Here is a 27907-nt window from a genome sequence, read left to right on the forward strand (position 1 = left end):
CTTCATAAGGTTGACAGTTTTAGCTGAATGAATTCCTACAAATGTTTTCACACAAAGTATAAAGTTTGCAACCTGAGATTGAAATATTTCAACTCCACTTTATAATTTTTTTCCTCACGCACTTAATATACATTATCAAAAGTAAATTCGTCAAATATCTGATCGAACAAGTAATTATTTTTACCTAATCGAGTCCATGTTAATAACAAATGTAAAATTTCAAGTAATATGATGTCAGAAAGCATCACATCTATCAACCTTGAAACTCAACCCTTAAACAGGAGGAATGTTGGTAGGAGCAACACCAATTGATGATGGCTGTCGTTTAAGGGTTAAAAACAGTATCATTTAGCGAAATTACTCGTTTCTATACTGCCACTGAACAAGTTAAGATGGTCATATATGTATATTTGACACATAGGGGTTCACAGTATACATTATTTTGTACATAGAGAGGTATTTTTCCTTTAAAAATCAACCTTCGAGATTCATCTTATGTACTGCACATATTACAGAGAAAGCTTCTTTCTTGACGCATTTTTGGGTTTCCTAAATTAAATAATCCACATATTCTTGACCAACACTTACAAATTATCAAAATCAAAATATCACAGATGGGAACTTTGTGAATAGTAAACAAAAACGAAACATGAAAACAGACAACTCTACTTTACGTAACGAAAAGAAAAACGTACTAAAGTTTTTAGTAGTAGTGTTTAACTTGGTTCACAAGCTTTAGTTTAGTGATGATTTTTACTTAACATAGTAAGCAAAGAATTTAGTTCATACTCAAGATATCTTCATACTTTCTTCAGTAATACTAAACTGAAACTGAAAGAAAACAAACGTAGAACTATTTATTTGTCTGTTATTCCCAATGGAAGAGATGACACATGCAACAGTTATAACATTTGAACTGTTTGTAAACACAACACTGCAAGCTACTAAAGAAACCCAAGAATACAATTACTAATGTTCATAGTTTGGAATTAAGTTAAGTCTGATGCAGAAGCATTAGTTCTAGAATTATTATTATTATTAGGTTTCTTTGTGAATTAGCCTTTAACAGCATAGGTATAAAAAAAACCAAAAACTATGCAAGTCAAAAAACAATGCAAAAGTAGGATGACAACCAAGAAATCAAATAAAATGGGTGGGAGAGGAATTTTTGTAATTTTTACATCCTAATAAATTTACAAAGTAATACTTTACAGCTGCATTAAAAAAAAAAGCAGATATAATCAATGAAATATTACCAACTTTCATTTATTCATTCAACGTGAGCATAAAGAGTCCTTGGAAAACTTCATAACACAAATAATGTGGAATATACCACCATTAAGTCTCATTACAGAGTTTCTTTTTTTGAAAAACTCTCAATGTAACTTACGTGCACCTGTTATATAGCACATCTTTCCTTGGCGTAAAAGTATCCACTAACAGAAAGGAGAAACAGTTGGATCAAAGGTTTTGAATACTTCTTTTAATGATGCATGTTGCCCACTACCTTCGGGTGAAAGGTGATCTTCAGGGACAAAAATTACAGAGGAACAACCAGGACTTTCGGTTCTTGCTGGTGAACCATCCTGTAATACTTGTGTCCTATGATCAGAAAGTGTCGAAACTGAAGGTTTAATGTTGGCCTTTTCACTTGATGTTGTTAAAGTCTGAGCTGCTTTTCGCAGATTAAGCCTACGATTGTAACTGTTGGTTCCAGAATTACTAGCACTTTGATCATTATAAAGATTGAGGGGAGAAGAATACTCCATATTTATATTTCTGTTAAGTTGAGATGGTTTTTTTTTCTCACTTGTATTATCTAATCTCTGGATATTTTCCTGATGTACAGCTGAGGAATTACAACTTGTGGTCTCATTAAGTCGTGAATCTGCTATAAAATCTTCTGTTAGTTTAGAAGTTACATTTGAAACACTAAAGACACTCCCTCCACTTCCATTTGACACAGCACTGCCCGACATTTGAGGAACAGCTATTTGCTGAAGTATTGGACCTGGCTTTACTCCCGAGTGCTTGACAGGAAGCCCAGCTCGACCTGTTTGATGAAGTTTAGCTAGTCTTGGATCCATTATTGAGCGAGGCAGATGGCAAACAGAAGGGTTTGGCAAATTATCAACCAATAAACTCTGACTAACAATGGAAGGTACATGTGGTGGTGTTGATCCATTATTAATGTTCTGATGTAGTTGCAGATCACTGGATGCTGCTGCTACACCTTTTGTCAGTCGTGGATCCACATGTTTTGTAGTTATAGGTTTATTTTCAGTTGGTTCAGAAAGTTCCACTTCAGTAGGGTTTCCAAGAATAGGGAGTGGTGGCAAACTAGTCTGAGGTTCAGTTTGTGCCTTTAGTTCTTGAGACAAAAAGTTGTGGAAACTTTCAGGAAAGTTTCCCAACAAAGATGCTTGAGTTGGTGAAGATACCCGAATATGAGGAGGAGGAGGAACTTCTGTTAAGTGTTTCCTAACACGTGGATCATTGAAAAGTTTTGGATCACCATTTCCTGCAATAACATATGTAACATAATTTGGATGAGACTTTGAAACAGGGTGAAGTTTGTAATGGGCATTCTTTGCAACACTTTTGTTCTTTTCACTAGTGCTATTTCTGTGTGTGCTATTAATTATGCTTCGAATAATTGAAATATGAGGCTCACTCGAGCTTTTGGGCATGTTACTCAATGACTGGGTTACTGTTACACCTTCTCCTAAACGAGGATCTCGAGTTGAAACGCTAGCACCCAATCTTGGGTCACGAAACTGCATCCGAGGATCCCTAAGTGGCTGCCCAATTCTTGGATCTTGAGAAAGAACTGCTTCTTGCACTTCCTGAATTCTTTGATCTTTGTTCAGAGGTCCAACTGTACTTTTTTCACCATTTTCCATAACAGACTGAGCAGGGTTAGGCAATGCACTTGATGACATAGCAACTGGAACAGGAGCTGTACCTGCAAGTATATTTTGCCAAAATTCTGGCTGTTGGTTGAAGGCTTGGACTACAGCAGGTGAAGAACTAACATTTGCCTGCTGCCTTATTGCATGTAACATTTTAGCTATATCAATTGTAGGTTGATTTGTTGCTGAACTTTCCTTTGCCTGAAGTTGAGGTTTCGGGGGGTGGCTGTAAAACAAACAAAGGTAACCAAATATTATACCCCTCCATAAAAATATGCTTAAATTTCCTTGTTTAAAGGTGAAATCTGAGATACAAGTATAAATGAAATTAGTTGCTTGTTTTCTATACTAGGTAATAAGCTTAAATTTCACATAATCTAGTAAGGGTTAAAACGGCAACAAAAAATAAGATGCACAACATGCTTGATTTGTTAACAAAATTCATGTTTCGTCCTTAATAATATAATGCTGGTGAAACCACAGTTAAAAACTGACTACATTATTTACTTGACATGTTAATTATCAACTACTTGATATAAAAGCAGATTTTTTTTTTTTTTTTTTATATTTATGCCTCTCAACTAGTTATACGAATTTCAAAATTAGTTCAATATGATGGGCTAAACACATTTTTTTTTTATGCAAACTGCTTTCTGGTGAATACATAATATAAGTGATAAATGTTGAATGTGTATGAAACAAAATAAAAAGTGTTCTATATTTTCTCAAGTATTTACTTAAGGATAAAATGTAAACAAAAATGTTTGGATTTAAATTCCTAATTGTATTTTTACAATGCTGAAATGGTGTATAAGTAACTGTTGTAACAACAATTTATTGACGTTTTTTGTTTTTCACTTTATTTTAAGTTGTCCACTGTCAAAATCAGAAGTGTGTAGACGTAGTATTTCAAATCTATTTTTCATCTCCCAAAAAATCACCACTCAATAAATTTTTCATTCAATTTCAAAACTCTTCAGTTAAGCTGGATGATAAGAGACAAAAGGTTCTATGAAATGTTATTTATTCATGCAGTTAATATTCTAAAAGTTACTCTACTGTTTATATTACCTTCAGTTACAACACTGAAAAATTTTAGATCAGTTGTATGGGACATTGCTGCAAGGTGAAGTACACAGATCTGGTAACATATGTAATGAAACTTTGTTCCTTTAATTTTCAAAGTGGAAAGATACAGACTATGAGCCTGTAGAATGTTAACTTCAACACTATCACGTTACATATAAACCACTGGAAAACAACATAAGGTTTATTTCCAACTGGAAATAACAAAAAAACCAACAAAAACTGTCTACCCACAAAAACTTTAAGCAATCATAAAATAATATATACCATTTGTTGTAGTTTCTTCAACACTGCAGTTAGAGGTTGATCTTCAGTGTCATCATCATCATCACTGCTATCCCACTCAGCAATTTTTCCTTCTACCTTTTCTTCTTCTTCTTTCTCTGAAATCCCTTCCTCAGGCTTTGAGTCCTGCTCTTCAGAAGCTTCTGTACCATTTTCCCCCACTTCTTTTTGCTGTTGCTGAATACGCAGGAAAAGTTGTTTTTGACGTCGAGGCAAATGGGTAGGAATACAGATCAAATTGGTGACCCCTTGTGAACTACTGGTGTCTGAAGGAGGAGAAGCAGATAGTGGAGCCATAGATGTTTCTTCATCAGTATTATATACAGGGCTTCCTTCTTTCATTTGTTCTTTAATTTCCTCTTGCTCCTTAACTTTTGATGTTTCATTAACATACTTTGATAAACTTCTTTCGGAATCATAAGGCTCATGTTTAGGGCTCAAAAGAGAACCTAAAACAAGAATACATTTTCTTCTTACCACAATATCCCAAACTTACTTCTACAAATCATTTTACTAGCAAATTATTCTTCAAAATTTAATTTTCCAACTACCTTATCTAATTTCATATTGTTTCTAATTAATATAATAAATTATAACAGTTGACACCTAGAGTACAACTTGATTTTTACAAAAAACTTTGATCATGAAAAATTTGAGAGTAAAAGGATAAAAACAAAATTATCTTCTTTTTCCACAATACAATGACAAAATAGTTCTAATTTGGTAATTACCTTCTCTTTCTGTTTCTGACAAGTCATGAAGAGAATATTTCTGGTCTTCTTGTTTGAACCAGCTTGTGGAACAGAGTTTAGACTGGTAACCAGATGAAATACAACGGTCAAACTTAGCAGCTTCTTCCGATTCTCTTCTTGGTGACATACTGGAAGGGGGTTTCAGAAGCCCAGTAGATTTTCCAGATGTAGCTTGCATTACACGGCTAGATTTTTTTGGAGACTGTAATGTATCTGTGTAGAAATTGAGCCTGAAAAAGTATTACAATATAGTTACAGAATTCCCAGCAGGGCATTGCAAAACAAGTTCTTTAAAGATTACTCTGTGCCATGACAGAAATTTTATCATGGAAGTTCTGATAATATTTGTAATGAAATCTGAGTTTTTCCCCCATACCCAGCAAAAATGCTGCAAAATCATCATATTTCTAAACACATTTTAATATAATTAAGATGATAATTGACTACACTATCAGAAATTGTGTGTTAATTTTGGCTGAGAATAGAAGTTTTCCTCTAATTTTATATATGTAAAAACGACTGGTATGGGTAAAGAAAGCTCTACGTAGAGGAGCAAACAACGTTTCTAACTTCTTCGGTCATCATCAGGTCAAAACATTGTTCACTCCTCTACATAGTGCTTTCTCTACCCATACCAGCTGTTTTTACATATACATTTTACTCTACAAGTGGGTTTTCTTGTCATCATGGATTTCCTCCAGTTTAATCTGTTTTTAAAGGGCTTCCATTTGGTTATTTTGAGTAAAAATTAAGGATAAGATGAAAAATAGAACAATTTATAATTTCACTAGAAAGTCTATAATTATGTACAAAGTTTATTTTTTATGATTATCCTGCAGCTTTTCTTGAGATTATTATTATAGCATTATAATGCTTTGTAACACAGTCAGTTTAGAAGATATATCAATGATATGCAAGTAAAAGCCAAACCCAAATACATATAACATCTCATCTGATACAACATAACTAATGTTCTGATACCAAATGCAAAGCATGAACAAATTTACTGCGCAAACTTTAATATGGGAGAGGTTTTTGTTTTTTTTGCTGTATTTTGGTAAATGCCCTAGGCCATGTTTCAATATTTCATTTAAACACTCTGATGAAAAGGATCCTATGCTTGTTTAAGGCACTTCCCTTCACTCATATCTCAAAATGTTTATAGCTTACTGCAACATATAACGAAATACATGTGTCAGTAAAGAAAGTTTTGTATTACCTCTCACGAGAATTCCGAGGAGGGCTCAGAATACCACCATTAGAAAACTGTTGTCGTTGCTGATGAAGCATCTGGTTCTTCAGCCTGTGCTGAAGCTGTTGCTGCTGGACCTCTTGTCTCCAACTTTCTGCCTGTTCTTTAACATGGCGAGGTGGAGATCCTAGCAGACTTGGACGTTTTTTTAAGGGAGAGCGGCCTCTTTCAGAACCTCTTATGACATCTCCACCTGCATCATCTTTGTCATCCTCATCTGCTCTCGTACCCTCTAAATACTAGATAAAGAAAAATAAATCATCCAAGACATATTTCGTCTTTATATACGTGTACCTGCGTATTGCAATATAACGTTCAACAGAACTGTAGCAAAACACTGTTTATTTGCTTTTAACTTAGGAATAACAAATCTACATATTTGAGCAATTGTTTAAATATATGAATATTTGTAAAAGACTTACTGATATTTGAGTTATTGTTAAAAATGGGGAAAAAAATTATTTTAAGTAAACCAAAAAGAAAGTAATGATAAAAGACAACTATATTTATGTTTATGTCTCAAAGGTAGGGTAGTTTAAGGAGGTACTATTCTTGTTATGCTCAGCACATAATATTAAAAATAAATTTTCTTAATGATTTTATTGTCGATGCAAAAGTGAGCACAAGTCAAACAACTACAGCAAAATGAATTAGTGGATGACCAACCAAGTAACAAAAACCAGTGAAACTTTATTTAAAATAAAAAAACAAAAACACTCACTTTATCTAGGATTTTTTTTGTCTCATCTGTCAATGGATCATGTGAGAAAATACAATTGTTTTCTGCATAGCACTTGGCACCTGTGTGAAAAAACTTGCATGGAAAGTCCTGTGATATGTTGTTAAGGAAAAATGATGTAACAAAACAAATTGGTACAAAATATGAAATATGCACAGATTTTTAATTACAAATTTATTAGTACCCAAAGCACGTCACAACCTTTGTATCAGTTAATATAATTTTAATTAATTGTTTCTGCACAATGCTGCATGTCATATTGTCGATGGAGAAATATTATAATTTTACAGAAAGTTCAAGCTATAATCACAGTTCAAGTTGTTGATAAAAACAACAAAATCAATTTTTTAATCCACTCACTATGGACCTGGTCAACTCAACCAAGTTTGTAACCTCAAAATGACCATCAGAATTTCATACATTAACTTTTAATATGTTTTGTACACTTTCACAAGAGTGTACTGCTCTGAATGAAAGTATATTAAGGTTAAAATATTTTTTTATGACCTAAAAATTGTCAGATTTCATACACATAATCTTTACAACTTTCTAAATATCAAAAGTATTTTCACTAAAACCATTTTTATGTTATTTTCTCTACCATAACTCTATAGACAATCACTCAATTAGAGACCTTGAAACCATGTAAAAAAATAAAAAAACAAATTGAAGAATGATCACAAATTATAACAGAGAAACTACAATTCTTTATCCTAAATAGCTTAAAGCTCATAGTGGTATCTCCTTATACTTAAGTTTTATTGTTTTATTACCCTTTGAACTGCAAGTTGTAAATAACTCATCAAATTGTGTTGCCCTAGAACTGACTTATGTAACACGTGAGCTGTGTGGAAGCATATTTCATGAAGATATTATTTTTCATTATCTAATCTAACAAGTTTCTTATTTTAATTGATTTTATAATAATAAATAAGGAATGTACATGAAAAATAAAAAGTATTGTATATACCTGCCTTTTTGTTTTTGCCAGTTGTCAATAAAAGTTAAGCCTTTTTTTTTGTTGTTGTACTAATGCTACTAGTATTTGTTTAATTACATTATGTGCCCAAGAAAACAGAATAGTAACACACAAAACAATGTCTTATAACTATGCAATAAGAGCCTTTAAAAATATAGCTAAGCTTGTTGATATGACCACAAGAGAAATTTTCAAAGTGAAGGAAAAGTAGACAATACTATGTACAAAACGTAGCATATGTTGATTGAAAGATTACAGTTTTAGTTTTCTAATGGTTACAAATAACAAAGTATAGAATGCTACAGGTGAGCATGGCATGTGATTTTCTAGTGCAAGGCTCCATAAACACAAGTGAAAGATATAAAAATTATGCTTTACCCAAGTTACATCTATATTATGGATAATTTGTCAAATTTGATCTATTAACTGTGTTTAATGCCAAGTTTATTTGTATACAACAATGTAGTTTAATTAAATTTTATATGCAACTACAGGGTGTTCAGAAAGTCACTGTGCAGTTTTGTAATCATACAAGTGCACAGTGACTTTCCAAACACCTTGTATAAAATGTCATGACATGTACACTTTGATCTTCCTATGCTGAGAAGGTTACGCAAAGAGCCCTAATGTTTTTTTTTTTAAGTTTAATTTGAGACTGTTAGTTATGCAGTTACAGATACGGGAAGATACAGCTGCAATAACCATGTGTGCTGCTTATTTTATTTGAAGAATCTTGGCATATTGTGGCAAAACAATGAACATTTAAAGATGGCATTTTTTTTTCTCAACTCCTAATAATTTTGTCAATCTTATTCTTAACAACTTGAAAGCCTGCAAAATGATACAATACTTAGAGATGTACATAAATATCAAATCTTTAAGAAAACTCAACAGTAACTGTTTGTTACTGATACTTTATTTCTGAAGTTTTGTTCAAACGTCAACAAGCTGATATAAATTAATTATTGAAGTTTATAATTAAATTTGGTTATAAAAGAGCTAATGATTTACTATATAAAAGTAAAGGGTTTACCATAAAAGTAAAACTCTGAAAATGTTTTAAATCATACATATTAATATCTGATATTAACAGCGAACGTAAGTAAATAAATAAATAATGGGAATTTAAAAAGAGGTTACCCCTACTGAAAGTGCTTATGCATCTATATACTAAACAAATACTGAACTACTAGTGCATTTATCTTTGCAAACTACAAATATGTCATTTTCTATCCTAAAGGATATTGTGCATGTAAAGACATTTCTCTCCTTTGGCACAAAACCCATGTATATAAAACTTGCACAATTCCTTCTTCTTAGGTGGAGTAACATCATGAAGGTATGGACAATCAGCCCCCTAAGGAAAAACAACAGCAAATTTCACTTGAAAAACAGTTTTCAAATAGATATTTGAAACAGAAATAATCATAATTACAATACTTTTCAGTTATCTTAAACATGAATCAGGCACTGTAAAAACAAAAGCTTGAGTAATATTTATGTTGGAAACTGAAAAGATTTTAGTTTAATGATCCTTTTCTCATTTCAGCTATTTTATTTAACAAGTATCTACCCTCACCCCATAAGTAAGTGTAACATTTGAACAAAATATTTTGTCTGATTTATGTTCTTGTTTATAAATCTACAATTTATTTAAAAAAGACTAATCAAATATGCCATCTGGTAAATTCATTTTGACAACATGTACATAAGTCTTCCATTAAATTGAAAATAATAAAATATGTAAATTATTCTTTGTAGACTTTGACAAAGCTTGCAATTTTCTTTCAAAAACTTTGGAGCTAATTTTAACTCGTCTTGAAAAACAGTTAGTAATATTTATTACAAGTTCATATATGATTGTGTGCAGGGAATTGGCATGTTAATAACTTTTTTTTACCTTATGACATTTTCCCTCCATATAAAATTTGCAAAGTTGCTTCCAGTTTTCTCTTTTAACCTTTTTAACTTTTCTCGACTTTTTATTCTCTGGACCTCCTCGGAAACCATTCACCTTTCTCTTTCTTCTTCCCCTTTCAGTCACAAGGTGTCTCTTGACACTTTTTCGCTGATTATGACTTATATTATGATGAGACTTGGAAACTCTTTCATTATGACCATCTGATTCTTCATTACATGAGTAATCTGTGAAAGGACTTGGTGATTGATATGGTGACCTGTGATTAAAAAGTAATATGTTATATACTAATACAGATATTAAACATTATTATTTACACAATTCTTACTACACTTCCTGAAAGCACAGTAACATTAGATGGAGAAGCTTTTGGTCAATTACAATGCTAAAACACACACTGTTAAAAGTACAATAACAAGGCCAAAAGTATCAAAACTATTCAAACATGTTTACATCATTTCATGAGCAAAAGAAGTTGATTTAGGTGAAATTTCTATATTTCTGTATCATAAATGAAATTCCACATAGGGGTATAAAAACAAACCTCATTCATTTACATTTGGAAAACAATAAAAACGTTTCTGGTACCAGATTTTATTATTTAAAGTAGTCCAATGAAGAAACAATTGTATGACATCTGAAAATGAAAGTCATAAATGGAAAACAAAAAACAAACCTGAAAAGTGTTCTTAGGGTCATTAAACTACTTGTTTGGATACTGCTACAATATTTACAAACCATAGCATCATAAATAACAGTTAAACTGCCAACATACTGCATCTGGCCATCCTTCTGGTGGCAATATTAACAGGCACAATTTGCCATAGCAAGTGGACAAATGATCTCATAGGCTTATTAACAACTAGCAAAAACACTGCACTACAAAGCAGCTCTTTGTGCAATAACTACTAATCATAGTATTTATACCTAACTATAAAAAATTTGAGTATTTTCTAAACATGAATTTTTTTCTTGGAAGTACTGCATGGGAAATATGTTCTCATCATGCTCTTTTAGTCATACACAATTTATTGCATCAAAATGACTCAATGTACAGAGCTCAAAATTTTTATACATTTTTTTATATAAACTATAATGTTTTTATATATTAACAATGCTATCCTTTATTGACAAAATTAATAGTTTTTTGTTTTTTTTAAGAACTTCAGTTTCTCAATACTACATTTAAAAATTGCATCAATAAAGATATAATCAAACCTTCATGTAGAGTCCTAGTGAAAGTCATACTTATTTAGAATTATGTTCTGTTATAAAAAATTTTTGCTTCACATACCACAATTATTTTTCAAACTGACCGAGTCTTGAACACGCTACATGTTTGTGGTGCCATTTAATAGATGGCTCCATACATAGATAAATACATACACACTGCAGTGAATTATAGTGAGAAAGAAGAGGTGTGTGTGTGTGTGTGTGTGTGTGTGTGTGTGTGTGTGTGTGTGAAGATGAAATATTTGAATTTCTAGAAACTATACTCATTAGTAGAATGAAGACTGATTATATATTACAATATTTTGGTTTACTCTGTATACATTTATCAATACCTTATGTAACTTGGACTGTTACAGGCACTGTCATATGGTCCTGGTGACCCATATGTACCACGATACTGATCATCATACTCATGGCGATAGTCTCGAACAGATCTGTAGTAAGTAGGACTACAGTTTGGAGACAGGCTCCTTTCAAACCATGGGTCACTATCGGTAACTCTGTCATGGTCAACGTAATATGAATGCTTCTTCTTCTGCTTCTACATGACACAAATAGTAAATGTAACTCACAGTCAACCGAAGTTTACTAACCTCTGTATTTTCACTTTAGTCATAATGGACCTCAATATGAGAAAATTAAAAGTACAAAACATTTGTTTTATTCCTAGAAATATTTAGTAAAAAATAAAAAGCTTGTACAACTAACCATCACAGTAATCCAATTTGTGTGTCATTAAAATATAACCTATACATTCTTAAATTTTAAGGGCCCATTATTTTTTAAATATGTATGTAAATTTTTAAATGAAATTTTTAAGTAACAAAGAAAACAAACTTTTATCTTGCAATCATAAGATAATAAATTTTCAGAAATTTCCTTAGCACTTAGTATTTATGTATCAAGTACTAATATGCAAGTTTATACTTTTGTTAATCAAATAAACAAAATATATGCCTTTCTTCGTACTGGTATAAAATAAATTTCATTTCAGTAACTAACAGTCAATAAAATACTTTGATATAATGGTATTAACAAAAAAGACAAGGACAAAAACAAAACAAATGAAGGCCTATATGAAAATCACACCAAGTAACAAAACCAAAGTGCATCATTAATACATTATAACTTGGTGCTTTATAATAAAAAGAATCATATTCACAACAGTAGTTTTTTTGTTTTTTTTATGTAAGCCTGTTCGTAGTTTCAAACACGTTTTAGTATGAAAAATATGCATTATATTCAAAGCTGATACACATTCTTACAAATTAAAATGAAATGGGTTATATTACCTTAGACTTGCTTTTAATGATAGCTTCCAACTCAAGTGGGTCAATGTCATTAACTAATTTTGTTTTCTTCTTCTTTCTTTTCTTATTTTTGTTTGAGTTATCTTTAGTTTCTCCTACATAAGGTTCTAACTGTTCCAATTCCAGCTTGCTCTCACATCCTGTTACTTCTTTTTTCTGAACTTCAGTAAGCATTAATAATATATTAAGACATTTTATATCTATTCCACAATTTATAATACTTTCACACAACCCCACTGTCTACATATAAACTTAGCCTAACTTAAGTTCTTCTAAACTATTCATAATAAAAGTAGAATGTGGTAGGTGACAGCAACATACATGTTAAAATCTAGAAACTAAAGTTTATTTATGTCTGTGAATCTCAACCAACTGGTTACATGAAGGTGAGTTGTACTGCCATTCTGACAACAAACGATCATATACCACAATAACAAATTATCAAATAGTCTGTAACCAATTCCACTTTTTATCCATTTCCTTGACTTTATAGCTAGGTAGGTAAAGCTTCCAACATATAAATTTTGATTTACAAAGATCCATATTGATAGAAAACTTATCAGACTATGGTGAATAGTTTAAGATTAAGTATTCTTATTGGATTTATACATCAGTAATAAGGTTTCACTTCTAGTTCAAAATGCCAACATAGACTTCAAGGGCTTACATGCAATCACACTTAAAATTAACACTGATTTATAATATGGAAAATCTATGTACATACATCAAACATAAAAAAAACAATTAACTTAAATCAGTCAATTAAAAAGTTTTAAATTATTACCTTAAAGATTAAAATACATTGTTATGGTGTACTATTATTAACAAACTTTGTCATGTTTTTCAACATCTGTCACTTTGTGAATCACATTATCAGCACAACACGTGTACAGAAATATTAATATTTTGTATAAAAGTGTTTTATTAATTCAACAAAACAAATATGCAGTCCCTTAACCACACTGACACGATTTCAGCAGAAAATGTTGTTGTAACAACTTAAAATTAATAATTTCAAACATATGTTTATCACGAGAGAATGGGAACATAATGATTTTCTTTTAAGGATCGTGTTCCACATCTTTTTTTTTTTTTTAACACCTCTCCTGATCACTTACTGTGTTCTCCACTAGCACCTGCAGCAGGGGCTTCAAATGATGTTTCCTGTTCTGAATCATCAAGAATTTCTCCTTCTTCTAAATCTACATCTTCTGGTTCAGAATTTCCATTGACTTTAACCTCCTCACTAAAACAAAAACAAAGTTTTTGAAAAATACTGACTGCAAAGTTGTCTTTACAGCCCAATTTCTTAACAGTTAAATAAATCTTTTAGTTGCAAAATTTGCTTAGATACTATTCATAAATCTCAGCATTTAATGCAAGCATACAAACTGTATATTACTAGCAATGTAGTAGTAAATATCTTAAAGAGTTTTGCTTACAAGTACCCTTTCACTGAGTATTGTCATGTTTTAGCATATTTATTTTATTTTTGCAACAAGTAGGAACATATTGGACATTTTGATTTCAATTTTGTAAAGCTCTAATTAATGCTAAAATTTTACCTCAAATTACACAGTATTTCTTATGACCCTTAATGCGAATTACTACATAACGTCACAAGAAAAAAAAAAAAAAAAGACCGTTGAAACTTTATAGAAAGGCGACATTTCATATTTTACTCAGTCTATTTCAAACCAGCAACTGATAGCGGTGTTTAGAAACAAAATACAAAGGATCCAGGCCTGTATTGATGCCATCAGGGGGGGTGGGGTGGGGTCACTTTCAACATTGTTTATAACTGCCATTTATATTTACCTCCTGTATTCTATATTGAAACATGTCTGTTAATAAATATACAAGTGCACAGTGACTTTCCAAAGACCCTGTACTTACACTATAAATGAAAAGGTAGATGAAACTTCACTATAAAAGGTGTGAATTACTAATCTATAAACAATGTATGTTCAAATGACAGTCAAATGAGACAAATACGTCCAAATATGCTGTTCCAGATTGATAGTAGTAAGTACTATTTAGAGATACAGTTTCATGTGTGAACCAAAAGAAAATGCCTTGAGAAGCACTTACTGGTGGGACCAAGTTTTTATTTTAATGAGCAGATCTGTATATATTTTTCAGTCAGCTTGCCCTAGTTAACTATATAAAAGTCTACTCTGAGACCTGCAATGAATGAAATAAAGATTACTTAATGACATTGTGATTGAACACATCTGATATCCACAAAAATATTTTAAGTACATACTTACCTATTTTGTATGTTATAAACTGGCAATTTTTGTATGCAAAAGTGAATATTTTATCTAGCTATATTGTGTAAAGTTAGTATTACCTCAAGATAATAATTCTGAAAAAAAAAAGGTTTTATTTGTAAGTTTTATGTTGTTTTGTTTTCTTCATTTCTAAACAAAAAATAAAAAAAATGCAACTTTACAATATACAATGAATATATTTAAAAACAAGTTTTGGGTATTAAAGGTTATTTGATTTGCATACGAAATATAGAATTTGGATGTACTACTGTGTGTTTTGGTATAAAACAAATTTCAAATAGTTACATATACAACCTATATGACTAAGTTCAATGATACTGAAAGTGACTAACAGACATTTGTTCTACACAGTTTATCTTGATATACTTACCAAAAAACCAAAAAATAAGCTGTTTGAAACACATAGCAAGCATGACAGTTTTGTACTGTTGTACAAAATAATACTCAAAGTTAGTTAACTAAGTTGATTTAAGGTCCGAGCATGCATAAACTGACCACTTGGAAGGGATGTGATCTGGTAAAGCATCCACTTATAAACTGACCACTTAGAGGAGATATGATCTGGTAAAGCATCCACTTACCAAATCTATATGACTTGAATACTAAATACGTAAACTATAATCTGGTTATTTCCCAACTGCAAATGCAATGATTCACTTAGGAAAGTGTGAAAACTGTCCATTTCTTTATCTGAAAACTTAATATCCAACTAGGTATGTCCATAAAGATCTCAGATACTGTGCCTGAACTTAAAACTATATTTAACAGAAATATCTGGGACTGTGAAAGTTTGAATCCTAATATTTTGTTAAAAAAGGAATTGATGTACTTTCCTAACTAGCCATCTTATTCACATTACGCTTTAACTTTACTAATAAACTAGTTATTAAAGTTATGCACTAGTCCTCTTTCTGGATATGCTCATCTATTTTTTATTTAATATGTAGGATAACTATTTATACCAATAAATAAATATTAAGACTTTTAGTGAAAACTATGGTTGAAATCTACTTTGCAAAGTTTTTTTTTTTCCCTCAAGTGGTAGTTTGTGATAACGCTACCTGGAGAAATAGAAAGGATATATCTGTTACAGATAATGATCCTGGAGAAGGATTATTAATGTGTTAAATTTCCGAGCAACAAGCACATATGCGAAAAAAATCTCAGAAAACCACACAAAACGGATATCAGACTAAAATCTTACATAGCATTCACTCATACGTCATACATTGTTTCTGTTAACAAACTGATTTCTCTTATCATCAAAACAACTTTTATGAATTCCCCAAAGTTATGAGTTGAAAATTTTTTTTTTTTATATACATCTCCCTTACATTACAGTAAATAGCTAATGCCTTTTGACTTGACACTTGTTTCGGAAATGAAACTCAAAACTTCCCCCAAAATGTTCTTTTAATATTACCACATACAATGCAAAGTGTATGGTGGTAAATACGAGCATGAAAAGTGCCACTGAAATAATTAACATTTTACTACAATGTAAAGTAAGTTATATTTGAAAAAATATTTGGAAGATAATATTTGTTACACATTTCTGCAATCAAATTCTAAATTTAAGAACATGGTTTCATGACTTATCGCGTTCAATACTTTAGTAAACACCACCTGAACGCGTCATCTTTTCTATCTGTACAGATGCAATCCTCATATTTCTGACAAACGCTTGATTAACCCACATTTTTCCAAACACAATAAAATGTTATTTAATTCATCAAGGAAAGGATGAAGGAATAAGGGCAATCTTCTTTTTGTATAAAACACTTATCCTTGGTGCGTGAGAAAGGTAGAGTACAACGTAGCTTTTACAAAAACACTCAACCAACGGAACACCCGCAGATATAACGTTACAGTTTCAACGGTACCAAGCAATTCACTTCAAATGCGTTTCAATCTCAGTATTTGCGCTTTATTAGTACAGTAATAAAATTGTCTACATTATCGTCAGAATGTTAAGTATATTTAGATGTTTAATAACAACTAGGCAAAATATACGTAAATAATTATTATAACCTTCATATTTTTTATTTATCCTCATTGTTTATTTTCATTCGTTATAAGCCCGTAACATATTCTAACGCACGATATAAATCAATTTAAAACATACGACTCGGGTAAGAACAACTTGTACATTGCTACGGTCGCACCACTTATAAAACTAATTTCCTGTGAAATGCAAACTCCCAATATTTGATAAAGCGTCACACAATTTACGTGAAACATTCCTACACATTAGACTCAACTGTTTTAAATATATGTGCGAGATTTAATTCTCTTATAGGGGAAAAAGTTCTTAAAACGGGGTAACAGATGAAATAATATTTAAACATTATTTATTAGCGAAATTTCCGATCATTATAAACCGTACATACTGCCCTCATAATTAGTCAGGATTTCACTCATTTTTGACACTATTTACAATGCATAATTTTTATCATCAACGCTGCATTTAAGGTTATGTTCCACTACAGGAAATATGTGATGCAACGGGATACACAATGCGCAGTTACAAGGTTTTACTGTCAAAAAATTAGCCATAAGATCAATCCCTTCAACTGCACAATATTTAAAGAGTGGAAAAATGAACAGGAGATAATCGTGTCTTTTCCATTCATACAACTTGTGGTCAAATCTAAAATGAAACAGCAGAGCAAAGTTCTCACCATTGTTCCATCTACAGCCATTCTCAAATGGAAAAACATATTGCAAAATTCCTTAAAACACACACACACAGAAAACAACTACACGTAGTTACTAAATATAACTTTGTTAATATTACACACCAAGAAGTCTACCACATTTAGTACAAAGCTATACTTAATGCATCTCAGAACGGCTGGTATGGGTATTAACACTTTTACTGATAAGGAGAGAACAACGTTTCGATCTTCCTAGGTCATCTTCAGGTTAAGAAACGCTATACTTAAACATGAAGACACTAACCCAGCGTTTCAAAAAGCGAGGAGCGTACTTATGCAAGTTGGAGGGTAAATATTAGTTAATAGTGCAATAACAACTTTATATTTTACATTAATGAATTTTTTAAATAATTATTTCAACACGTATACCATTTTAATGTTTATCCGTGTATCATATTTCGTCACTTAACTCGCTTTTTCACTCATTTAAAAAAAGGACAAAAGCGCCCAAGAATCCATATTTATTTAAAAAGAACGTAGAGAAAGGTTTGGGAAACGCGGTAGTGCCCAGTTCTACAAGAAACTAAGATCCAAAAACATCTACACGATCATTCAAACGTAACATACTTATCCTTCATGTTTAATACATGACGTAACACTATGTGCAAGTGGCTCTGTGCATAGTGTTACGTAATGTTTAATATATGACGCAAAACTATCCACAGGGCACTCACACAGATAGATGTAAACATTAAACATGGCCATATTTGTTTCTGCCCATACCAACCATTACGCAACTGGATATCTATTGATCGGATAGTAGAGACTGTATACACGCTTTTTTTTTAAATTTTAAACATGAAAAAACGTTTCATGATAGAAGTGTTATCTGTAAGTAAGCCCTAATGGTTAATGTTTTATAATACAGCACCTACAAACTCATGTTTTGATTGATTTATTTTATGAATTCTGAACTACGTCACTTCCGACAGTAACAATGCGAAACGTAAAGAATCCACGTGGAAATAATAAACTAACAGTTTATATTTTCTATTGCAATAATGCAACTTCTAATAATGAAATTGAAATTTTAAACCAGCTTTCATTGAAGTTTCTCCGTTCGTACACCTGTTATTCATGAGCCACACATTTGTACAATTATCACTACCAATATCAACATATATCTAAACAAGTTACAGCGGTAGATAGTACTTTTTAAAACTTTTTTTTTTTTTTTTTAATTTTCAGGGATTTCACGTAAAGCTACGAGAGTTATTTGAGCTAGCCGTCCATAATCTCGAGGTGGTAGGTTAGAGAAAAGTTAGCCAATACAGTACACCACCAACTTTTGTCAGACCGAACAGTGATTTAATAGGTCACTTATAACGCATCCACGACTCCACGTGCAGAGCACGATTTTTCCAGTAGAGTAACGTGAGCCATGGGAACCTCAGATCCGGAACGCTAACCACAACTGTATTCCACTCCAATATTTTAGTTTCATAAATATAGAAGCAAGAAATAAAAATATGATTCACTGTAAATTTTATTACTTTATAAAAGGTCACATTTATCTCAAAGTGACTGCTTTTAATTCAAATCACGTTATTGTTATCGAGTTAATTTTTAGTCACTTTCTTAAAGTTCGTAAAATTTCAAGCCGCCGGCAGTTTACTTCATACTTGAGAGTGCGATTTAAAAAAATGAAATTAGTTAATTAGCTATAGCTACATTTGTACATGACAAACACAATATATCTCTCATAAAAGAGCCTTTCAAATTCACGGTCTCTTAACAACGTTCAATCAAATCTGAAGCAAAATATAAAATGTGTTAGTCTCACAAAGTAATTAAGTCCATGAATTGCTACTGCAATTAAAAAAAAAAGTTAAACAGTTACGCCAATGAACGTTTAAGTATCAAAAACAACTACAAAAACATTGCTAAAAATTTAAATTTTCTCAAATAGTAATATGACTTAACATTTCATAAAAGAAAGTCAAACTTTTAAACGTAGAGGAAAGTTAGCACACTAAATACCCCTCTCAAACATTTGCCGAAAAGGAAACAAATACAAATATATTACAAGTTTACAATTTTATCAAAGACCTATTCTCCCACTTTGTATTAGTTATTGCTGGATAAAAAAAAAAAAAAAGGTTGTCCTAATGTATCAATCATGATGGAAGAAAGATAACTGAATGATCAGTTATTTAGAGAAAAAAACAACACTGCCTATACGAACATACTTAAGTAACTGACACCAAGAAATAATTTTGGCCGAATAAACTCAATAAATGGAATGACTTATGTTGAAGAGTTCGTTAGTTAATGGGAAATAAAGTTTCCAAGGAAGAAAAATGAAATCTACAAGTAGTAAAATGCAAAAACATTTAACAAACTGGAAAGTCAGATATAATAAATTTGCTTTAGTGATCAAGTTCGAACATTGAAGGTTGCCACTATTCTAACCCTAAAAATTTTACGTTAAATAATACGTAATAGAGTAACCTTGGAAAAACAGCGGGTACGCGTAGGTCATTTCGTGTTATAAAACACGTGCTCTTCCAGCGTCATTCCAGCAGCCGTTAAGTTTATACAACGTTCAACTATACGACACTTATCTTCAATGTAGGCTATAAATAGCTCGAGTTTCAGAAAAGGCTTTTGTTTCAACATAAAAACCTATACGAAAGAACTCGTCTTTCAAGTGTCATAATTATTATACATCATACTTAGGCTAAAGAAATCGTTACATGAAGGTAGGATAACTATGGAAACTGTAATTATACTCGTAGGGAAAAAAAAATGTTCGTAATAAAACAATATTGGTTAACCATTTTTTTTTATTAGTCATTATAATCTAAAGTCTGGAATAGTATTAGAAATGCAGCTGTATGACCTTACCGTGGGGATAAATTATGTAACACTATAAATGGTAACTCCTGCATTGCAAAAAACTAATATCCATAATGCTGGAACTTAAAACCTACCTTTATAACATCTTAAACGAAATCAAATACAATGTATACGTTTTTAGCAATCCTTTTAATTTTTATACTTTAAACCGAATGTCATGTTAGCAACCTAATAAAATAAAAATCCACCGAAGTTTCAAAGCTGACAAGTAGAGATTGAATGTTTTTTTTTTATTATTATTGTCATTTCGACCATTCTTTGCAAGATCACATTTTATAAAAAATGGCATCGTATCGAATATCACCCTACTTTTAATGAGTTTTCATAAACGGTTTCTAACACGTTCATTTTTTCTTTTTTACATGAAATGGGAAATGTGTAGTTTTGTATGCAACAGGTTTCACTGTTACAAATTTGAAATAAAACAGTATGCAATACGTAGATATGTTTCTTCGAATATAGCTATGTATGTATTTAAATACTGCTGCATGTATATCAATAAAATTAATGAAATTGTCAAAATGAACAACTTTCAATAATTTTAGCTTTCCACCTTGCAAGTCGTTTTACTGTAAACTCACTACACACACACAGTTGTTCTACAGCTGGTTCAAACGAAACTGATAGTGGTTTTAATTTACCAGATTCTCGTGTCATCCTGGTTATTTATAGCTACTGATATGGATAATTTTTCAACTTGGTTGGAAATTTCTCTAATCTTCAAAATATTTGTATGAAAATTACTAAATTACACAATTAAAAGAAACTGATAAAGCCCAACTTAAAAACTAAAATTTCTACTTCATTCTTACAACCTGCAAAAGGGGTAGATATATAAATAGCTATATAATATCAGAATGCACAACTTAAAATCTGTAACGTCTCAACCCCTCCCCCTCAAGTCTTCTAGACGATTATAAAATTAACGTAGCTTTCTACAACTGAAAAAAGTTTCCATCAGTGAATGCTAATTGTATTTGTAGAGTGACTGAGTACACTGTCTTGGTAACTATTTTACTGAATCCATAATGCATTCATGGCACTTAGGAAAACAAAACAGACTAAAGGTTTCAGACATTTCAGTAGTAATCCAAAACATATACTGAAAACATTCTTACCGTGCTAAATCATAGCATGAAAAACCATTCATCACATATCAGTATATCAAAAATCGGTTAAAACTTTGAACAAACAAGGCGATGCCAAAGACTCGGAAAGCTAGTGACGTTCAACAAATAACCGATACTAGCCACAGATTTGAAACATATGTAACCAGCCTAATATCTAGCTATTTTAAAATCAGAATGCACATTTTATGTTAGCATTAGCATTTCAATAACGAGATACTTCAGAAGGTAAAGTTTTATTTCGAGAAATTTAAGACAGAACAGGAAACTAATATTTCCTGACTCAGCAATACAGGAAGGATATGTTTATAGAACTATTTCTACAGCAGAAAAGATGTAAACTACAAAATTTACTGTTTAAATCAAAAAATACAAAGGAAAGTTTCCACTCTGGTGTTTCACAACTGTTTAGGACCTCTTTATGGGTAAAAGATCTTGCACTCTTTTTTTTTTACAAACCACTAAAACATATGCTCACAGATAGTATTAGAATTTTTTTTTTTGCTATGTCACGTGATACTATTTTACAAAAGTAGAACTGTGAACAAATACATTCCCAGCATCTTCAGTCGATTGTTTATCCACGGTTACAAATATTTTGAACTTAAAAATATTAAATTCTATGGTAATTGGATGGTACTTGACTATATTGATCAGGCAGCAGTTTTTGTTTTGTATATCGTTAACACAAGCAACTTACGACACTTGATATACTGCCAGATAAAGCCGCTCTCGTTAAAAGTGACGTCAATTACATATCTACGGGGTTCCCATGGTTCTTTCCCACATGGGAAGTTTCGTGTATAGCTTGTTTTTAAATATACAATATATCAACAAACACGGTAAAACTCTGTAGTATTTAAATGTAGTTCTTTTTCAAATGAACAAATTCTGGTCATTAAACCACTGTTTTTAAATGCAGTATCTTTAACCTTTATAAATTTATTCAACTTCTCTCTTGCTTTCGTTAGCTATTGGAAACCGAATCAAAATCTGGCAGAGACAACAGATTCACTGTTAATTTAAAATTTAATTTACTTCGCGATATTGTTTACACTTAGTTATGCTTAATTTACGAACACATACTTTACTTACCCGTTATGTTAACATTATAATTTCATAATATAAAGAATTGCCCATGTTGAAATGCTACACGAGCGAGTTACATTAATCCTAGTTACTTCCAAATTTGATGACACTACAGAACTGAAAACATAAAACAATAGATAAATTGTATTAAAATATTTTGCACAATCTAAGATGCTACACTTCCAGTGTTACCCTAATCCTAAGCCATTTCTGACTAATACAAAAGTTTTGGCTTTACATTACTCTGGTCACACAAGTCATATATTATGCTACACTCAGTCTACAGTAAAGACTAAGTTAATAGAAGACGCAGCACTATGATGAACTATACTAGGTTAATTCAACATTAACTACTGTACTTATCTAGTCCGTGAGTTACATATAACTTGAAAGTTTCACCTAAATCAGTTACAGTCTCACAACATCCTGAAGATGTTAAGGGAAGGTTAAAACTGTCACAACTAAACGAAGCTAAAGTATATTTAACCGAACTGTATACGTGTGTTCGGTTGCTATCAGTATCAACATTGGTCACAATATATCCCCCGTCCCAGAAAGTTTTTGTAATTTTTACGAAATATTAAAAAAAAAAACAAATGAACCTAAGTTTGTACAATTGCAGCGTTAGCCAATGATACACATGCAGCAGTATGGAAAGTTTTGCATAAATTCCCCTTCGTAAGTTCATGTCTAGTCGACATAACTTAGTTTTTGATTTAATCTTGATGGCTTGTAAAATTTTCCTGTTACCTCTCACAAATTAAAGCTATTCTCAATCTATACCTTCGAATATATAAAGCACATAGTTGAATGTGTTGGTAGGGTACTCGACCTTTCAATTTCTCCTTCATTCACAATCAGTGTGTCTTTGTTTCTCTCCCCGACCAAGGGTGGGGCTATGGCAAACACACTATCAAGGGCCATTAATGAGGTTTTCGCATGTGATCCGTTCTTTTACTGTGGATTGCAGATTTCAAAGTGTCGAAAATTAAAATTTTATAATTATTTCACTTGTTAGTTTCTTACGGTTACACACAGATTCTTCCTGCTTCTAGACGATCAGCACAATACAATGGCGTTATTTCATATCACGCTATTGACGTCAGGCGTTGCTGAGCTGGCAAAAGCTTAAAGAAAACCCGAAATTCTACGTGTTGAAAAGATACAATTTAAAAATATTAATTAAGACTACCTTCTATAAATGTGAAAATATAGCTTAATGATATGAAAATATATTAATTAATCTTTATATTATGAAGTATAAAGATAATAATTAGTTGATTGTTTATTTCAATTTTACTATATTGGAATTTATAACAGTTGCACGTTATCTTAAGACTTTGACCTATACTGTCCTCTTTTGTCCTCATATTGCTTTTTAGGGAGAAACGACTAATAGTATTTGAAAAATAAATTCAGAAGTTTATCACTGTAATATCAAGAATAAAATCTGAATTAAATATAGAAATATCATAAATTTAAATTTACGAATGACAGTATTTGAAACGAAACATGTATTTTTCTGAGAAATATTAAGATTAAGTGCTTTAACAAGGGTTTATTATTTAAAGTTTAGAAATAGCCCCCATGTCAACTGACTACCAAATTTAACTAGTTTTCTCTAGATCTGTTTGGCAAGCCATGGAGTACCGAGTTGAAGTTGTACACAGATTTTTAATTTAATTGATACACAATTGAACAGCTAATTCAGATAAAAGGTTACATGTTTTTGCATATATTGATTTATTGAGCTATTTTATTTGCATCTATTTCATTTACAGATCGTTATAAAATATGGATACTTTTTGATGAGTGCACTAATAGAGTGGAAATTTATACTTTAGCGTGTCTGGTGACTGGTACTTTTGTCAGTACTTTTCTATCAGGGACGGAATCAATATAGCTATAATAGCTTTGCCATAAAGCACAAACTACCCTTTGGTCATGGTAATATCACTGTACAAGTGTTTGTTTTTTGTAGCAAAGCCACATCAGAGTATCTGCTGTGCCCACCGAGGAGTACAGAACCCCTGATTTTACCGTTGTAAACCCGAAGACTTATCGCTGTCCCAGCGGGGGACGTACAAGTATTCATTGATTTTTTCTTTCTTCCCAGAGCAATATCAATGTCTGTGATAGAGAAGTAAATGTAGGTTAGCATACTTTCGAATGTAACAATACTTTATATTGTTATATACTATATTTTTAAAGTTTTCATTTAGGTATTTTGTATTGCTTGCAACAGGAAACTTTGAATGACGTAATGATGACAGTAACGCCAAGAACTTTCATGAGTCTCTAGATTTGACCTGCAGTCTCAAATTTTCGTGATATTTGGAGAAAATGAACACTGTAATATATATATATAAAGGGTGAATTAGAATTGTTATTATTTTCTTAGTGCAAAGTTACATATTAGGTTATTTATACTTTGTCCACAGTAGAGAATCGAATCTTGAAATTTAAATTTAGTATTTTAATTACATAAACGTAATGCCCATTTACTGGGGGGACATGGGTCGGTGAGCTGAGCAGTAAATTGTCACTTAATAAGTTGATTAATTAGATAGTTAATTTGTTTTTGTGTTATCTTTTAATTATTGAGTGTGATAAGTAGCTATTTTTGAGTTGTATGTTAGATACTAGAATAAATTTAATAAGTGACGGATTTTATTTGTGAGATAGGCCTGTCATCAAAGGTAACTTGTACACCGTGTACACTGCTGGCCAAAATCTTAAGACCAATGTTTGTTTGTTTGTTTTTGGATTTCGTGAAAAGTTACACGAGGGCTATCTGCATTAACAGTCCTTAATTCAGCAGTGTAAGACTAGAGGGAAGGCAGCTAGTCATCATCTACCACCAACAACTTTCGAGCGACTCTGTCACCAACGAATAGTGGGATTGACCGTCACATTATAACGCCCCCACGGCTGAAAGGGCGAGCATGTTTGGTGCGACGAGGATTCGAACCCACGACCCTCAGATTACGAGTCGAACGCCTTAGTCCACCTGGCCATGCTGGGCCACGAAGGAAAGAAATATGAAAAGTTTCTTTCACACGAGTATAAGGCCAATGAACATAAAGAACAAATATGCATATTGCGCTGTTAGACTCAACCACTTATTTGAGTAGAGCTTCCAAAGATGAAAATAAGAAAAGGGAAAATAAAAATAAAATACTATTTTAGCATTTAATAGCGAAAATGTGAACACTATGAAATTAGCCTAAATACTAATTGGTCAAAGGTTTAAGACCATACCAAAAAAAGTCCTAAACAGGGTAGGAAATGCCCAACAAGAGGTCTCAGTAATGAGTTGCACGGCCGTCATTGCGAATAACTTTAAACATTCACTTTGACATGGTCGATATAAGCGTTTGCAGAAGGCTGGCTGAAATGTTATTTTCAGTGGTGAGGATGGCTTCACGAATATCATGCACTGTTTGGAATTGACGTCCCTTTCTATAGACTTCTTTTGCCATCTACCCCAAACATTTTCAATGGGGTGAACACGCTGGATGGTCCAAAAGAATCACGTTATTCGCCATGAAAAAGTCCTTTGTCCTACGGGCATTGTGGAGTGCAGCGTTGTCCTGCTGAAAGATCCGGTCATTTCCACACAAGCGAGGGTCTTCAGTCAATAAGGATGCTCTCTCCAACATGCCAATGTTGCCAGCTGTTGTTTGACGCCCCCTGTATAGCCTGAAGCTCCATTGTTTCATGGAAGGAGAAAGCACCCCAGATCATGATGGAACCTCCTCCACTGTGTCATGTAGCAAATGTTTCCGGTAGGATATCCTTATCGTGCCTGTAACGTTGGAAGCCATCTGGACCATTCAGATTACATTGTTTCTCATCAGAGAACAAAACCTTCGTCCACTTTTCTATGTCCCATGTTTGGTGCTTTTCAACAAATTTTAACGGAGATGTTTCGTGATGTGGAAGGAGGCGTGGCCTTTGAAGACATTTACGGTTTTTAAAGCCTTTCTCTCGAAGATACCGTGTTATTGTTCTTGAGCGGCATCCTGCGTACGTAAGGGCCTTAATCTAGTTCGACGATCGGCTGGTGTTTTGTCGGACAACCTGTCGAATCCTCCTGCTGAACGCCAGCGAAATTCTTTTGGGCCGACCACTTGAAATTCTCGTTCCGTATCCCTCAGGATCTTTTAAGAAATTTGCAACAGCAGTGTTACTACGTCCAATTTCACCAGCGATGGCACATTGAGAGAGACTTTGCTTTTGCAGCTCGACAATTCTCCCACGTGCAAAGTCTGTCAACTTTTTAGCCTTTGCCATGTTTTTACCCAATGCAAGACAGGAGATGTCAGTGGGAGATGTTGGCAACGCCAAATGCTTGGACACAAATGACTAAATTTCGTTACGTGTTTACCGATTAACACGCATCGTTTCAGTATGGTCTTAAACTTTTGATCAGCTAGTATTTAGGCTAATTTCATAATGTTTACATTTTTCCTATTAAATGCTAAAATATATATATATTTTTCCCTTTTCTTATTTTCATCTTTCGAAGCTCTACTCAAATAAGTGGTTGATAATGCATAAAAATGCATATTTTTTCTTCATGTTCATTGGCCTTAAGATTTTGGCCAGCGGTGTATGTATCGGGAGAAATAATAAATTGCTTTTGTTGTCGTTAAGTGTGCTGGAATTTACATTTTTTTTTTTTTACCTAGTTACCGAAAGTAATTATTACAGTGAGAAACTCTTATTAAACCTGTGTGAGAGGGATCTCATTTTATTAAAGATAAAATAGAATCAAATCAACTCTAAGATGATAAAACACAGAGATGTCTTTAGCCATAGATCTCAAAAAATCTATGCTTAGGGTGCTAAAGTTTTTGGGGGAGGTGCAATATTGCTATTTCAGAGACAGAAAAAAATAGAGTTAGATACATATAGGTTTGATATTTTAAAAGAGCCTGTGGCTGAAGGAGAAAAAAAAGAGTTTACATTAAGTTCAGAATAGGCATTTAAATTTATATTGTTATTTTTTATTATTTATGATTATTGTTAGAACTCAGTACAAATAAACCTAAACCTGAACAAAAGTCCAATTTTATATCGACTTTTATTTAAAATTATCCGTCATTGTTCAGTTCAAATTCATTGTTCCATGTTCATATCGATAAATAAATTAGATCATTCATAACCATGTTTAACATGACGTGATTAAGATCCTGTCTATTCACAAACTGTAAAAATGGCTAGTGCTGATGATTCACAATGAAATTTGAAGGGCCCTAAAGTATATACTTCATGCAACACCTTGGAAGTGGTAGCATGCATCTGTACATTAATGACCGTGGGGTGATACCCATGGTGGGCAGAGCACAG

General features: G+C 32.2%; 1 protein-coding gene across 7 annotated transcripts; it reads right to left on the reverse strand.

The window, feature by feature from the left end:
* Nucleotides 1–4230: 4230 nt before the first annotated feature.
* On the reverse strand, nt 4231–23663 carry LOC143245068 (uncharacterized). 7 transcript variants are annotated; one of them, XM_076490876.1, is made up of 10 exons: nt 23385–23663; nt 13585–13712; nt 12449–12627; nt 11489–11697; nt 9906–10182; nt 9250–9362; nt 7009–7117; nt 6255–6526; nt 5015–5265; nt 4231–4732 (listed from the first exon to the last, which is right to left on the reverse strand). In XM_076490876.1, exons 1-10 carry the CDS (start codon nt 23474–23476, stop codon nt 4248–4250), a joined length of 2115 nt encoding a protein of 704 aa, XP_076346991.1. In that variant the 5' UTR covers nt 23477–23663; the 3' UTR covers nt 4231–4247. The 7 variants fall into 7 exon arrangements, with proteins under 7 accessions (XP_076346991.1, XP_076346994.1, XP_076346992.1 ...); XM_076490879.1 differs by having other exon boundaries at nt 12449–12622; nt 23385–23657; XM_076490877.1 differs by having other exon boundaries at nt 23336–23653.
* Between the last annotated feature and the right edge of the window lie 4244 nt (nt 23664–27907).

This window comes from Tachypleus tridentatus, chromosome 2, assembly GCF_004210375.1.
Source record: "Tachypleus tridentatus isolate NWPU-2018 chromosome 2, ASM421037v1, whole genome shotgun sequence".
NCBI classification, from domain to species: Eukaryota; Metazoa; Arthropoda; class Merostomata; order Xiphosura; family Limulidae; genus Tachypleus; species Tachypleus tridentatus.